Source organism: Tursiops truncatus, chromosome 16, assembly GCF_011762595.2.
Source record: "Tursiops truncatus isolate mTurTru1 chromosome 16, mTurTru1.mat.Y, whole genome shotgun sequence".
Classification (NCBI taxonomy): Eukaryota; Metazoa; Chordata; class Mammalia; order Artiodactyla; family Delphinidae; genus Tursiops; species Tursiops truncatus.
Window position 1 is genome coordinate 49,899,171 of NC_047049.1, and position 17,740 is coordinate 49,916,910.

At 37.3% G+C, this 17,740-nt stretch overlaps 1 protein-coding gene across 8 annotated transcripts in view; it reads right to left on the reverse strand.

Annotated features, from left to right (window-relative positions):
- CCSER2 (coiled-coil serine rich protein 2) overlaps positions 1-17,740 on the reverse strand; it is a 162,539-nt gene that overhangs the window by 50,648 nt on the left and 94,151 nt on the right. For 5 of the 8 annotated variants that reach the window (XM_019925751.3, XM_019925752.3, XM_019925757.3 and 2 more), the window contains one exon: positions 12,038-12,233. The exons of 1 other annotated variant lie outside the window; for it this stretch is intronic. In XM_019925751.3, coding sequence (XP_019781310.1) covers positions 12,038-12,233 — 196 coding nt within the window. 2 more of the 8 variants (XM_073793385.1, XM_019925756.3) reach the window with 2 other exon arrangements.

Sequence of the window (17,740 nt, forward strand, 5' to 3'; positions counted from 1 at the left end):
AGGAGCTAGTATAATCTCTATTTCTTTTATGAGGAAGTCTAGGCATAGGAAATTTAAGTAATTTAATTTATCCAAGATAATTTATCCACAACAAACAAGTGGGGAAAATGGCCTAAATTCAAATTCTGATTTTTTGAATACATCTATTATTATTAACTTTCATCATTATTCTAGAGATTCGACATTACCCCAATTAACCCACAACAAAAACAACTCAAATGTCTATCAATGGGTAAATGGATAAAAATAAAATTGTGGTGCATACATGTATAATGGAATGCTATTCAACAATAAAAAGGAATGTACTGAAACTCACAAAACACAGATGAGTATCAAAGCCATTATGGTGAGTAAAAAAATCCAGCAACAAAAAAAAGCACACATTGGATGGTCTAGAAGAAGACAAAGCTTTTAGATGAAATTCTAGAAAGGACAAAGCTTTAGTAACAGAAAGCAGAGCAATGGCTGTCTGGGCCAGGTTTGAGAGAAGAGTGACTCCAAAGGGACATGACAGAACATCAGCAGCAACAGCAGTGTTCTATACCTTGATGGTGGGGCTGGGGGTTTCACAACTGTGTCTATTCATCAAAACTCCAGCTGCATACTAAAAATGGGTACACTTTACTTGAATGCAAATTCTACCTTGATAAAGTCAATAAATTTTTTAAAATTTGCTTCCTCTTCCTCCTCACTTTCCTTTATCTTCCTGAATAAGCCATCAGGTGAGACAACAAAAGATAAGTCTCCACCCAAAACGACAGCCCAGCATAGGGTTTCAGAGTCTAAGTGGGTTGAGAAACATGTCCCTGCAGGGGGTCAGCTTACCAAGGCAAGTCAGAGCTCAGAGGAGTAAAAAGGGCATCCACAGAAAGGATGGGGGAAGAAAGATTCCAGTGTCAAACCTGAATAGAATGAGGAGGGTGCATGCACACAGGGGCAGCCTGGTCTGGGCTGTCAGAGTCTAAGCTGAGTGGGGTGGGTGTACTCCCACAGGAGGGCCTGGAGAGGGCTACCAGAACTCAAGCAGCATGAATAGGGCACTTATGCAGGAAAAGGCCCAGTGCCAGGTGTCAGACCCAAGGAGGGCTAAGAGGGCATCCACGTGCAGGCATCAACTGACACGTGGCATCAAGCCCAAGCAGAGTGAAGAGGCATCCACAGGAGGAGGAGACTGGTGTGGGGTGTCAGAACCCATGGGGCTGACAAGGAGTCAGAGCCCAAGTAGGGTGAAGAAGGTGTACACAGGTGAGCAGCCAGGCATGGGGATTCAGAATCTTAGAGGGATGAGGAGGGCAACTGCACAGGACAGGTGGTGAGAAGCTGGTTATAATCAAGAGAATTGGTCAAAAGAGTAAGTTTATTAAGGTCATCAAAGTCAAGAGAAAACTGAGGAAGTACTACAGTTCGAAGACATCTACAGAAACATGACAGCTAAAAGCAATGTGTGATTCTAAACTGGATCTTTCTGCTTCTGCTATAAAGGACACTACCAGGACAAATGGTGAACAGGCTCTAAGGATTAAATGGTGGTAATGTGTCAATGTTGATTTCCTGATTTTGAAATGCAGAATAAAGCCACAACTAAATATCACTAGATTCCCATCACATGACAAAAATTAAGAAGTGTGATAATACGAAGTGTTGCTCAGATGTAGAACAATGGAAGAAAAAGCATCTATTACTTGAAGGAGTGAAACAGATTGAACAATTTTGGAAAATAGTTTGGTATTTGTAGGGTGGAATATTTCTATGCCCCATGATTCAGAAATTCCACTCCTAGTTAGTTACTCCAGAAGAATTTTCACACAAGTATACCAGGAAAAGTTCATATCAACATTATTTGTCATGGCAAAAAAAAAAAAAAAAAAAACTGGAAAGAAACAAAATGGACATCAGGAATAAAATGGAGAAAGAAATTGTTCACAGAATTGGACAGTGCAAAAATGAAAATTAATGAAGCAGAACTAAACGTAAATATGAAAGAACCGTAAAGAAAATGCTGAATGGAAGAAGCAATTCACAGAGAAATACTTACAGTATAATTTCATTTATGTAAAGTTCTAAAAGAGGCAAAAATAATATTCATGAGGACACAAACAGAGACAGTTAAAAATTAACAGAAAAAGCAAGGGAAATACTAGATTCTGGAAAGGGAAGGCACTACAATCAGGAAGGATCACATAGGGAGCTTCCTAATGTCTCGTTTCTTAACCTGGGTGGTGAGTACAAACCTGTTTCACATTATTCATTAAGGTGTACCCTTATGTTGTATATGCTCTTTTTATGTATATTTCATAAACTTATTTCTCCTGGAATGAAGAGAAAAGTCTGGGGATAGAGAAGCATAAGTTCCCTGACTTTTCTATAGTTCTCTGCCACCAAGTGGCAATCATTCAGCAGCTCCTCAACTCTTAGTGCACCCTCCCAGGATGCTGCTGCTGTAAATATTTCATCCACCTGCCACTGCACCCATGCATCCACTCCCCCCCATACAGAGACAGAGAGATAGAGACACAGGAACAGAGAGAAAGACTCAGAGGCAGAGACAGGCAGACAGACAAAAGAATTATGTGAGGGACAAGTTACTGGTTTTATTCTCAACACTGGAGCTGAGAGGAAATAATAAAACAAAACATTTGTATATCATACTTGACAGTTCATAAAACACTACTATATACCCCTTTATTTTTATCCCCAAAAAAAGGTAGACAGGGTATGAATCATCAGGATCAAATATTTCGCAATCCCAAAGAAAAATGTCAGAAAAAGATACCATCATATTCTTCCCATTACTCCACCTTAGATATTTCATTTCTCACTCCAAGGTCAGAAGAGATGCTCAATGTGATAATACGATAAAAACATACAGGAAAAATAAATGAGAGTGAAGAAAATGGATGAGTATAACCACTCTGGAAAACCATTTTACAGTATCTACTAAAGCTGATTCCACTCACAGGTATATACCAAACAAAAATGCACACGTATGTTCACCAAAAGACATATACCAGAACAATGTAGCAGCTCTATTCATAATAGCCAAAAACTGCCTAAGTGCCTATCAACTGTAGAACAAATGAAATAAATTGTGGTATATTCACATCATGTAATACTCTATAGCAATAAGAACAAATGAAAAAAATGAAATAATTCACAAATATAATATTGAGCAAAAGGAGCCACACACAAAAAGGAAATATAATGCATTCCCTTCATTTATGTAAAGTTCAAACACAGGCAAACTCATCTATGTTTTCAGAAATCAGATAGTCACCACTAGAAATGCAGGTTAATGACTGAAAGAGGCTTCTGTTCTGGGGTCCTGGTAATGTTCTTTTTCTTGCTGGGTGCTAAGTCCATGGGTATTTTCAGTTTGTGAAAACTGACTGAGATAGACATTTATGAATTGTACCCTTCTCTATGTGCATATTATGCTTCAAGTGGTTGAAACAGGAAGTACACAATTAAAGTAAGGAAATAAGACACCACTAAAAATTTTTTTATTCTGTATGTGCCCTTGTCTTCAGATCAGGATCAAAAGTTCTTATTTAAAATTCTCTAAATTAGGTAATACAATATGAGAAGTATTATGCTAAAATATTTCAAAAGCCTTGGGTTTAAAATACATTCTGCATTAGTATGCAACCAGGTGACCTTGAAAAACACAATAAATCTGGGAGTCTCAGTTTTCTGACCATTAAAATAGGATCACTGCCATCCTCCCTATCCCACAGTTACTGAGAAAGAAAATAAAGTTCACAAAGGCGCTGTTTAAATTGTGAAGTACCCTTGAGTTGCATTAACAAAAACAAAAAATAGATCAAGACTAAACACAATTGTTTACAATTTTTAAATTTTATTTGTGTGCACTGAGAACTTTGTTCAAGTGAACTCTTAAACACAGAGGCCTATTTAATAAACCATTGTTCTGGGTTTGGCTGAAGGGATGCAAGGCGATGGTGAGGAGAGTGCTAGAGGCTGCCTTCACACTCTCCTCTTCCTGTTGTACCCCAGGGTATCTCCTAGAATGCCACTGTGTGCAGCAGGCCTTGGAGTCCATATAGACTGGGGTAAAAACTCCGGTTTTATCAATAATTAGCTCTCTGAGTCTCAACTTCTTCAACTGTGAGATGAAACCAATATCACCCACTTTTCAAGAACTAGAGATAATATACATTACAGAACCTAGAAGAATGCCCAGTATGAAATGTATGACCACTACATAAAATTTTTACATACAACTCTGTAAGACATACAGGAAAGAGAAGACTTTTTAAAAACTTTAAGCTAAAACCTGGATGTCCTCAACAGCCGCCTAAATATTATGAGTTAAGTCACTCTCTCTGCTATTCATTTTCCACAGATCCCTTCAAGTAATATTTTTAAAATACCAATTTGGCCATGTCACTAATCCCAGCTTATTACTGCCTACAGAATAATGCCCAAGCTCCTTCTGTGGTACACAGACCCTTTACAATCTGCCCTAAGCCTATTTATCATTCCTGCCTCTTCCCTAATACTCTACATTTTAACCATATCCAATTTATAACTAATCTTTAAGTAGGACACATACTTTTTCAATAGCCTTTTATTTTTTCCAAAACAGTAAATATATATTGCAGAAAATCAGGAATTAGAAAATGTAAATTAAAAAAAAGAGATCACATTCTCACCACCCAGGTATCATCACTTACCGCCTTAGTGCATATCCTTCTGGAGATATAAGTATACAGATATACAGAGATAAAGATATATGATCATAATGCACATACTGTTTTATAACCTGCTTTTCTTCAGTCAACAATCTTTCCATTTCAGTAAAATTCCACCTCATCTAATACATAGGCCATAGTCAAATTTCTCCAACTGACCCAAAATGTCCTCTATAGTTATCTGTCCAACCAGTATCCAATTCATAATTTCACATTGCATCTAGCTGTCTCTTAAATTCCTTTTAAGGTAGCACTGTCACCTCCCTGTACTAAATTTTTAGGACACTAATAAGCTGAAGTGACGTCACTAGCTTTCCTACAGAATTTCCAACCATTTGAATTTCTTTGGTTCCTTCCTTCTTTAATCTTCTATCATTTGTTTCTCCTATAAAAAGGAAGCTGTAAATAATGACTTGAGGAATTAAAATTAAATATTTTTGCCTAGAATATATTAAACATAATGCTGTGTATCACATGAGAAGATACACACTATCTGGTTAACGCAACTCAGTAGTGATGGGAAAACTAATCACTGGATTGGGGTGATGGCAATTTGATCTCTCCAATGAACACTTATGTGTTTTTCTCTTGCAACCATAAAGTAAGTTATACAACGTTACTTTGGCACTATATGAATTGTCTGGGAAAGCATCACTCTTTCACCTAATGCTTGTAACAATAATAATCTCCGCATAAATTTCATTTATGGAATTTCATTAGGGTTTGTAAAATGATGTTTCTCTAATTGTATCACACGTTCTACATTCATTTGCTGGCACTCTTCAGCAGAGATGAATTATCTTTCATGAAGGATCTCTTTAGTTACTGAAATATATATCCTACTATAAATGTAGCATAAGTGCTTAATGATTTCCCATTAATAAACTTTTTTAGAGTAAGAAGTTGTATTAATAGTCACCTCAAAGTGTACCAAGTGAGCCCTGATTTTTCTGGTTTTCTCCTTGTTGAGTATCTTAGTACTTGTGGGTTTTCCCTCAGTCAATGCAGCTCCTAAGAACTTATGCCTTTGCACGTGCCAACTCCACTGATCTCCCCAGAATTCTTCACCTGATACACTCAATTTTCAGGAAGCAAAATATCAATGTCTCTAAAATGGCATACGGTGAATCTCTTCATCTCCATTCCCAGCGCATTTTCTCTATTGCATACTACATAAATATACCTCTGATATAACATTTGGTTGCACATCTTTTTCATTCCCTTCATGTCTCTTTTACAGGTAAGGACAGTATCTTACACCAGTGTTATTCACAGTTTGATTTGCAGAACAGTTCTGGTCCACAAACTGTTTCCTGTCTATGACACAGTAAAAAGCTTGGACCAGAATATAAATCAAGTAGTCAGTAAACATACTGTTTAATTTGGCTCAATTTTTTTCCCTGGTAGCAAGAATTTGTGGAAGAAGGATGAAATGTGTTGATGTCTATTCTGGCAAGAGCTACTTTAACTCTAGTGGACCAGGAACAGAAAATTCATGTACAAGTTACTTTGAATAGCACTGCTAATCATCAATTTACCGTTACTACCAGAAACACAGAAGGAATATAAACAACTGCTGGTAGAGAAAGAAGGCAGTGTAGCAGGAGTGGGGACCATGGGCATGTCAAGATATCCCTTCTAAGGTAAAGTATAAGCTGTTGAATCTGGATCTTCTTACAACCAAAAAAAAGATGTACAATGTCTAGTGGACCTCTTTGGATTTTGAATACAATATATTCTTCATTTGGATGTGTTATTTCAGCTCATTTACCAAGTGACTGGAATAGCTGCTAGTTTTGAGTAGGGCCCAGAAGACTCTGCAACAGGTCCAGGCTGCTGTGCAAGCTGCTCTGCCACTTGGGTCACATGATCCAGCCGATCCCCTGGTATTGAAGTGACAGTGGCAGATATGGATGCTGTTTGGAGACTTTAGCAGGCCTCCACTGGTGACTCTCACTGTAGGCCCTTAGGATTGTGGAGCAAAATCCATCCATCCTCTGCAAATAACTACTCTCCTTTTGAGAAACAGCTCTTGTTCTGCTACTGGATCTCAACAGTGACTAAATGTTTAACCTTGAGCCACCAAGTTACCATGCTACCTGAGCTGCCCATCATGAACTAGTATCATCTGACACACAAAGCCATGAAGTTGCGTGTGTACAGCAATATTCCATCATCAAATGGAAGTGGTATATATGTGGATCAGTCCCAAGCAGACCCGGATGATACAAGTAAGTTACATGAAAAAGTGGCCCAAACGCCCATGATCCCTACTCCTGCTACAGCCTTTCTCTCTCAGCCTGTACTATGGCCTCATGGGGAATTCCCTATAACCAGTTGATAGAGGAAGAGAAGACTCAGGTCTCGTTTACAGACAGTTCTGTACAACATGCAGACAACAGCTGAAAGTGGACAGCTAAAACACTACAGTCCCTTTCTGGGACATCCCAGAAAGACAGTGGTAAAGGAAAATCCTCCCAGTGGGCAACTTCAAGCAGTAAATCTAGTTGTTCACTTTGCTTAGAAGGAAAAATGGTACAGTTATATACCAATTCATGGGCTGTGACCAATGGTTTGACAGGTCAGGAGTTGGAAGGAATATAAGTGAAAAATTGGTGACAAGGAAATCTGGGGAAGATATATATGTGGATAGACATCTCTGAATAGGTAAAAAATATGAAGGTATTTGTGTCTCATGTAAATGCTCACCAAAGGGTGACCTCAGTAGAGGAGGATTTTAATAATCAAGTGGATAGGATGACCCACTCTGTGGATACCAGTCAGCCTCTTTCCCAGCCACCCCTATTATCATCCAATAGGCTCATGAACAAAACAGCCACAGTGGCAGGGATGGAGATTATGCATGGACTCAGCAACATGGCCCACCTGGCTACAGTCACTGCTTAGCGCCTTACCTGCCAGCAGCAGATCAACACTGAGCCCCTGATATGGCACCATCCCCTGGATGATCGGCCAGCTATCTGGTAGCAGGTTGATTACACTGGACCACTTCCATTACGGAAGCAGTGTTTTGTCCTTATTGTCCTTACTCTGGATATGATTCACTTCCCACACTCGCAATGCTTCTGCCAAAACTACCATCAATGTGGACTTACAGAATGCCTCCCGAATGTGGGTGGGCCTTATCCAGTCTGCTGAGGGACTGAGTAGAAGAAAAGGTGGAGTGAGGGAGAATTCACATTCTCTCCATCTGACTGTCTTTGAGCTGGGACACTGGCTTTTGGATTCTGAACTTACACCATTGACTCTCCTGGTTCTTAGGTCTTCAGAATCAGTCTAGAACTTTATCATCAGTCTCCTGGGTTTCCAGCCTAACAACTACAGATCTTGGGATTTCTCAACCTCTATAATTATGTGGGCCAAATCCTTATAATAAACCTCTTCATATATTACATGTGTGTGTGCATGTAGATAGATGAATACACACACACACACACACACACTATTGGTTCTTTTTTCTCTGGAGAACCCAGACTAACACAAAAGCAATTCCTTGAGACTGGTAATAGATACTAAAGGGAACTACAAAATGCAAAGGTGACTTCTACCTCTACTCCAAGCAAAAAAAAAAAAAAAAAATCAGAGGTTTCTTCTCTGTAGAAACTGTAGCAAAACCTAAGAAGGAAAAATCCTCCACTTAGGAAGTACTGAGGGTCCACTGACATCCATCCATCACTGTAAAATGAAGCCAGCCAGTTGACAAGCCCAGCCCATGTATAAAGAGTCCTGAACCAACTTTTTCCCCCCTCACTCTTAAATATTAATAAACAAAGAATCATTAGACATCTAAAGAAATATTCCAAAAGAGAAACTAAAATAAACACAAAGAACAAAATGACCATTTAGAAAGAGATAATAATGTAGGGAACCTGAGAAATCTTAACAAAAAAGAACAGAAACAAGCTACTTAATATAGTTTACTGACAAAATAAGAACTGAGATATGAATAAGGAAAGATATACAATAAAGAGTTCTTGGAAACTGGAAATACAATTGCCAAGATAATTCAACAGAAACAGGGAGCTGGAATATGAAGTTGAGGAAATATACCAGAAACATAATCAAACTCAAAGAAAAGGAAAATATGCAAGAAAAAAGACTGAAAATTCGTAAGTTCTAGTTTTGACTACCAAGAATTCCAGAAAGAAACAGAAAACAGGGTAAAGAAAATAATCATAGAAATGACTTAAGAAAATTTCACACTACATGAATCTTCAAAAGCTCACTAATTACCCATACATTAAGTGGAAAACAAACAAAAAAATCCCAGGATATCACTGTGAAACTGCAGAATGCCATAAATAAAAGACTAAAAATCTCCCAGAGAGATTAAAAACAGACAAAACAAAATGTAAAATGGATTAGAATGTAGTAGACTTTTCTCAGTGGCTAAACTGGATCTTAGAAAAGCAATGCCTTCAAATTTCTAAGGAAAAACTCACTTCTATCCCAGCCACACTACTCCATCCCTGCCAAACTATTAGTATCAATTAAATGTGAGAGTAGATAAAAAGAGATTTTCAGTGACACATTAATTTAAAAAAATTTCCCACCCATTTGCCCTCTCTTAGGAAGTAAATTAAGGATATACGCCAGCTAAATAAGGGAGTAAACTAAGAAAAAAGAAGATATGTTATCCAGGAAATAACAGTTGAAATCCCAGAATATGACAAAAGAAGTCCCTGTATGATAGTTCTAAAGAAGCTTCAGATAGTAACCTGTTCAGATTAGAAAAGGCTGACTGAAGTGGGGAGAGGGACAGAAATACTGTTTTTTCATTAAGCCTCTCTATACTATGTGATTTTTTTAAGCCATGTATATGTATTACACTGAAGTTTTTAAAATTTAATAACATTAAATTTTAATGTTACTAAATAAAAATTTAGTAACATTAAGAGGCAATTGGACTTTCCTGGTGGCGCAGTGGTTGAGAATCTGCCTGCCAATGCAGGGGACACGGGTTCAAGTCCTGGCCCAGGAAGATCCCACATGCCGCGGAGCAACTAAGCTCATGTGCAACAGCTGCTGAGCCTGCGCTATGGAGCCCATGAGCCACAACTACTGAAGCCCATGCGCCTAGAGCCTGTGCCCCACACCAAAGAGAAGCCACCGCAATTAGAAGCCCACACACCGCCATGAGGAGTAGCCCCCGCTCGCCGCAACTAGAGGAAGCCCGTGCACAGCAACAAAGACCCAATGCAGCCAAAAAATAAAAGAGGCAATTATACAAAATATTGGACTAATTCAGCTTTTAACTTCTATTAGCATTTTGGGAAACTTTAAAGATGTCTTAAAAAGACAGTTTTCTTCTCATAATTTGTTTTCACTGCGTGAACAAAGGATAAAGTCAATCTGATCAATGTGTACTATCTAAAATTTCAGAGGCCATAATGACAGAAAAGAGCCATTAAGATATTCACAGTTTTTCATAAAGTGTCTCAAAGAACAGTCTTCTATTTTTATGGTACCTATGGTTGGTTACCAATTCACCTATTCTTTCCTGAATTATGCTACTTTACTCATTATTAGAGGTGGCCTGGTCTTAATTAGATGATATTCAATCATGCTTCATGTTTCAGGGCAATACACCCAGATACAAAAGAGGCTATGTGGTAAAGCTAGTACAATGACTAACTCCAAGTAGATATTTAACATATTTTAGCTATTTACCACCTTTTCTACCTTCTCTTTCCTTTGTCTCTGAAGCTCCTGACAGAAAATCTTCTCCCGGAACCAGCAAGAAGAGAAATACTACGAAGAGAATCTATATCCTAGTTACAGTTAAACTAAGTTGTAAGCTTTATGTATGGGTGTTTCAATCACTGAATCTCTTTCTGCCTCAAGAGGAGTACAAGAACCTCAGATCCGAAAAGGATCCTCCACTTTCTTGCTCCCGGCCTTAGCACAGAAAAGTGTCTTTTCAAAAGGTAGTTAAATATCTACCTTTTTGAATGGAGAAGAATAGGGACTTCCCTGGTGGCACAGTGGTTAAAAATCCGCCTGTTGGCGCAGGGGACACGGTTTGATCCCTGATCCAGGAGGATCCCACATACTGTGGAGCAAGTAAGCCCATGCACCACAACTACTGAGCCTGCACTCTAGAGCCTGTAAGCCACAACTGCTGAAGCCCGCACGCCTATAGTCCATGCTGCGCAACAAGAGAAGCCACCGCAATGAGGCCCGCACACCGCAACAAAGAGTAACCCCCACTCACTGCAACTAAAGAAAGCCCGCACGCAGCAACAAAGACCCAACACAGCCAAAAATATAAATAAATAACTTTTTTTAAAAAAAAGAATGGAGCAAAAAATAAATAAAGAAATAAAGAATGGAGAATAGTCCAGAGAATCCACAATCGAGTAATATAAAACAATTTACATGACTAACAGGATATTCACACTAATTGTAGTTATTAACAGAGGAGCCACAGTTCACTTCAAATAGCCTTTACTGAGTATCTATCTTGATGGCTGCTAGATGGTTTTGATGGCCGCCAGATGGTTTTGATGGCCACCGGAAATTCTAAGACTTGGTCCCTGATCATAAGAAGTTAGAATATACAATCCTGAGGAAGGTAACTCAGAATGTAAACTGAGAAGAAAATCCAGACTGTTCTTTCTCAACGATAATTTTAAGTTAAACTTGCCCAGTCTACAAAATACAAATATAGATTTAAAACTAAACAAAATATATTCCCAATTTAAAATTAGTATTTTATTCCTTAGCTTTCTGCTTTGCATTGGACTTTGTCTGTATGTGCTCTGTTCAAACAAAGAAAGTGCTATTGAATCAGAAGCCAGGTTCTACCATCAGCTCACCATGTGTCTTTGGACAACCATATCATCTAGCTTTTCTCCAAAAAAAAATGAAAAGACTGGGGATGATTAAACTTGAAGGTTTCAAATAAAAGTGAAATTATATGATTATGTACATTGCTATTCCTTATTTCTCACTTAGCTGAAATTATAGTAGCAGCCACTGAGGACTGAACACCCAATTTACAACTACTAACTCTAACTCTCTCAACAAACTTACGATGTAGGTACTATAAAAACGAGGAAACAAGCAGAGAGTTTACCAAATATCACATAGCTCATAAATGCTGGGGACTGTATTGAGACCACCATGCAAAATCACACATTTTTTTCCTCTCAGAGAAGTTCCTATTATGTACTATTTAAACCATTATTTCTCCACAAATCTAAGTAGACATTAGAAATTCAACTATACTTTAAAAAAAAAGTAAAGTCAATCCATTTTGCAATTCAAAATATCAGAGCTGAAAATGTTCACTACATACTAACCTGATGCAGCAGCCGTTTCAGTTTGAGTAACTGAGTTTTTACAGCGGTGCAATCCTGAACCATGTGCCGGAGGGTCATCTCATCCAGTATCACTGTATTTTCTGGTACATCTACAAACATCTTCTGAGCCTGGAAAAAGGGGGTCCCTCCATAGCTTTCAAAATTGCCCAAAGGAGATTCTCTATAGGGAGAGCCTCTGGAAGGGCAGGGGAAGAAGTTGGAGGGAAAAGATATACAATATAATTTCAGAAAGAAATAAAGGTTATAAAATTATTACAGTGATTATTATAAATCATTTATCATTATCACAAAACCTTTGACTTTTACTCACTTCAGATACTGAATTTGTTTCCACTGAAAAGTTCAATCAATCCTAGTTGTCATTAACACAATTATCATCTGCACTCCCTCCTCTTGTGTATTTTACACATTGGTTAAGTAAATCTTATTCCTTAGGAACTAGAGTAGAAACAAAAACCTCTGAGGAAAGGCCTTGCCTGGAAAAAATTATACTTATTTTACTTTTCTGCACTGATAGTCTGATCTTTAGCTTCTAATTTTAATTACCCTCTTAAAGTTCACATCTTTTTTAGCTGCATCACTATTCTACCCTCATTAATTCCCAGTTTGGACACACCCCTGGACTCCTATGTCCTCAAAGTGCCAGAAGACAGTTAAGACAGATACACTGTTATTCTTTTGTTTTTACATTGTTGATAAACCATCTTTTCCAATAAAGATTAAACAAGGTTTTATAAAAGTCTTTTACATACCACATATTTCCTAATTTTAAACTGCCTTAAAAAAAATTCTACTCTAAAAAAATTTAAGCTTCCCTTTAGTTTCATGCAATAACATACATGCTGAATAAGAGGGAAAAAAAACAACACAACTAGGGATAATGTGTTTCACGGACGTGAAAAACACAATGTTTTAACCAGAAGTCATAGCTATAGCAATTTAAAAATTACTGCATTCACATTACACATAATTCCAGGTGGTTTTTAAGACAATAACTTGTTATATGTGTGAAATCTCAACATTTAAAGTAATACATTGAAAAAGTATTCTCTCCAATATAACGGCTACATTAACATATTAGGATTAAAGTTAAATTCATGGATGCATTAAATTTCAAAAGTAGAAATACAGTTTCTATTAAATTTTCTAGCTTTTAACAAATATTCCCAAATCTCTAAATTCTCAAATATTCAATATGAGCTTGGTTTTCATAAGATTATTTTTCTCTGAAGCTACTTCTCATACTTGATTTCAGGCCTGATTTTTCTTTTAACCAAAGAAGAGATTTTTAAGAACCTTTAAATTGCTGATCCATAGATAAGAATTAATTGTTTTATTTTTACAGATTCAAAATATAGTTGAATTATTGAATTTCAAGTACTGATCAATTATTAGTAAGAATTTATCATCCATAACTGAATAGAGAAGCTATACACAAAGTGATGAAAAAAATTTTAAATAGTAAGACAAAAAGATAGCACCACCTGGCAAATGAATAGTAGAGACAAGAGTTATGGTTCTGGAGAAAAAGCTGACATAGACATACTTTGGGAAATTTTCTTGGGTAGGAAAGAAGCTGGGATGAACTATAAAGTGTGAGGTTTGAGTTGGACTGAAATGAAAGGTAAAGTTTTCTAGAAAAAGAAAATGAAAATAAATGGCACAAAAGTGCATGTTTTTCAGGGACAAGGAGACTCCTATACATGGCTTATGAGACTACAGACAGCCTGAATACAATTTATTCTTCAACTTCATCCCTCAATATACCTGCCTCCCTCAGACTGACTTCTTAATCCATAGCCAATTTCCTGAGACTGCCAAAGCACACGACAATCGCCCTCATCTCCAAACCCATGTCCTCAACCTCTCTGTACTCTTGGCCAATCTACCCATTCTGCCCTCCACTGCACACTTGATCTGGAGAATGAAAACTCCTCTTCAATTTAAATTAGTTAGCTCTTCCTCAGGGAAAGCTTCCTTAATCCCCTAAAACAGCACTTGGTACTTCCACAGGTGTCCTTATAGAGCCCTCTGCTGGACTCCATCACAGTACTTGCCACAATACATTGCATTCATTTGCAATCCATGCCGAATGACAAACTCCATGAAGACACAGACTGTGTCTTCTTTTTTCTGTCAGAAACGACTTTTTGTTTGTTTATTTTTGTTGTTGTTTTTATTGAATGAGTAACAAGTATGAATTTTAACCACTAGGTTGGTTTTTCTTTTTAAGCTTCCGTCTCTGAGATTCTAAAATTCTTTAGCTGTGACATGAAAAAGCACTACTTTAAAATTATAATCTGTAAGCAGTCATGTTAAAAAAGTTCCAGATAATAATCAAATTAAGATTACTTTTTATTTTACCAGGTAAGTAAGAGAAAAAGCAGAGAGGAAAGAGACTGAAGAAAACTGGTCTGTAGTCTACAGCATAAGAATCAGGAATACAATAATGGCTTATATTAGGTTTAGGCATAAATATGAACCACATGCAAGAGACTAACCAATTAAAAACATTTCAAAGGAAGTGTCAACAGGCCTTGATCACTAACTGAATATGGGGACAAAGAACTGGCATCTAGAAAAGCCACAATAGTATAAAAGAGACAGCTCTGGCCTAGGATTGAAGTTTATATCTTGGCTGACAGTAACTAGCTATTAAAAATACTTAATATCGGGCTTCCCTGGTGGCGCAGTGGTTGAGAGTCCGCCTGCCGATGCAGGGGACGCGGGTTCGTGCCCTGGTCCGGGAGGATCCCACATGCCGCGGAGAGGCTGGGCCCGTGAGCCATGGTCGCTGAGCCTGCGCGTCTGGAGCCTGTGCTCCGCAACGGGAGAGGCCGCAGCGGTGAGAGGCCCGCGTACCGCAAAAACAAAAACAAAAACAACAACAACAAAAAAAACTTAATATCTTCGGGCCATAGGTTCTTTAGTTCTCAGTGTTGTCCAGTGCCTACCAAATAAAGTTCATATGCCTTAGGCTGCATTTCAAATACCTCCACCATGAGACCCAAAACTAAACTTACATCTTCTCCTAGTCCTGATGCCCCTTACCTAGATAAAACTGTTTTATGACGCTTAACTTCTTTCACAGCATAAGTGAAAGAAATCTGCATAAATATCACCTCTAGCTTGATGATAACTTGAAAACAGGGACTTATTCATTTTTATATTATTCAATTAATGCACAGATTATCTGAGCTCAAATCTCAGCTCTGTCACTCACTAGCTATATAACACACAGGGCAAGTCACTTTATCTATGCTTCATTTTCCTGAGCTGTAAAATGGGGATAACAGTATTTATCTCATTAGGTTGGTATAAGGATTAAATGAGGTAATAATATATGTTAGAATGCTTGGAATGGTGCTTGACTTACAAATAATTGTTAAATAAAAACCAATTACTATGTATTATTATTATCAATAATTTCTAACTTCTCTATATTGAAATTTTTTTCTAACATAAATGTCAAAAGAATACTATAATGCCATATACCCCTCGCCTAGATTCAACAATTGATAAATATTGACACAATGCTTTATATCTATGTGTATATTTGTTGCTAAACCATATGACAATAAGCTGGAAATAACATAATATCTCAATGAGGGCCATTTTAAGGTTGCTGGAAAAAATGAATATAATTGAGAAGGCTCAGAGGCAGAAGAAGACAAAAATGAAACAGAAAGCAAATACATAACAGAAGTTATTTTCAGAAAGTAAAAGGACACTGTTAAAACAGGAGAAGAAACAAAATAAGATAATGAAAGATAATGAAGATTTTGAAATTTCACATTCTGAGATGATGCAGTTCACATAGGAAAACCTGAACCTGTGAAACAGAATGAGAGGTAAAAACATGAGACAAAAGAGGAATTACTGGATGGAGGTTCCTTAAAAAATTAAAATAGAACTACCATATGACCCAGAAATCCCACTACTGGGCATATACCCTGAGAAAACCATAATTCAAAAAGAGTCATGTACCACAATGTTCACTGCAGCACTATTTACAATAGCCAGGACAGGGAAGCAACCTAAGTGTCCATCGACAGATGAATAGATAAAGATGTGGCACATATATACAATGGAATATTACTCAGCCATAAAAAGAAATGAAATTTGAGTTATTTGTAGTGAGGTGGATGGACCTAGAGTCTGTCATACAGAGTGAAGTAAGTAAGAAAGAGAAAAACAAATAGCGTATGCTAACACATATATATGGAATCTTAAAAAAAAAAAAAAAAAGGTTCTGAAGAACCTGGGGGCAGGACAGGAATAAAGATGCAGCCATAGAGAATGGACTTGAGGACACGGGGAGGGGGAAGGGTAAGCTGGGACAAAGTGAGAGAGTGGCATGGACTTACATATTCTACCAAATATAAAACAGATAGCTAGTGGGAAGCAGCCGCATAGCACAGGGAGATCAGCTCAGTGCTTTGTGACCACCTAGAGGGGTGGGACAGGGAGGGTGGGAGGGAGACACAAGAGGGAGGGGATATGGGGATATATGTATATGTATAGCTGATTCACTCTGTTATAAAGCAGAAACAAACACACCACTGTAAAGCAATTATACTCCAATAAAGATGTTAAAAAAAAAAGGAATTACTGGAAAAATACCTCATGTTAGGTTAACAGTCATAAATTTATACTTTTGTACAAATTTTAACAATGATGGACTTCTAGTAGGGAAATTAGATCATGAAAGCAACAAAAGACTCCAAGCTGCTTTGGGCAAAACACTGGAAGGCTGGCAGTGTGTTTGCAAAGGCAGAACCTATGTGGCCAATCATAGGCCAAGACGGCTAGTGGATATGAAGAATTGAACCAATACAGGTATGGATGAAGGCAAAAATTATTTCAGTGGTTACAGAAGCATAAGAATGAAATGCCCACTATCATTAACATTATTTAACATTGTTCTATTAAGTACAGCCAATAAAGTCAACAAGAAAAACAACACGATCAGAATAACTATAAAAAGGAATTTTTAAGAAATAAGCTTTTTTAAAACCAATTCAAACTTAATCCATATACAGTAGCAGCACCTGATATTCAACCCACACACCTAATAATCACATTGCTACATAATCACTTATTGCAGTTTTAAAGTAATCTCCCCAAATTATATGGCTCTATCCATATATTTATATTCTTCACCACTACTATCAGAGCTTCTTGATTACTAAGATGTGTGATTTTTGTGCAAATCTTAAGATTTGTGATTCATAGGTTAGACTGGTGAATGGAGATTGTGTGTGTGTGTGTGTGTGTGTGTGTGTGTGTAATGAGAAAGAGAGAGACAGAGAGAGATTGAGATTTTTCTTCCTTATTTATTTCCTAATCTGAGTCACCGTTTGACTTCACAAAACCTTTGTTTCTTTTCTCATCATTAATAAAAATTGTATATTAAAAGTTAAACATATGTATTTTTACCTTCTTGGTTACATTTTTTAATGCTAGATTCAACATAATCTCAATTAAAATCCCAGCAAGTTATTTTGTGGGTAGCAACAAAATGATTCTAAAGTTTATATGAAAAGGCAAAAGACCCAGAATAACCAATACAACACTGAAGAAGAAAGTCAGAATACTGACACTATCTGACTTACAGATTTACTCCATCAAGTGACAGTAATCAAGACTGTGGTACAAAAAAACAGATCAGTGGAACAGAAT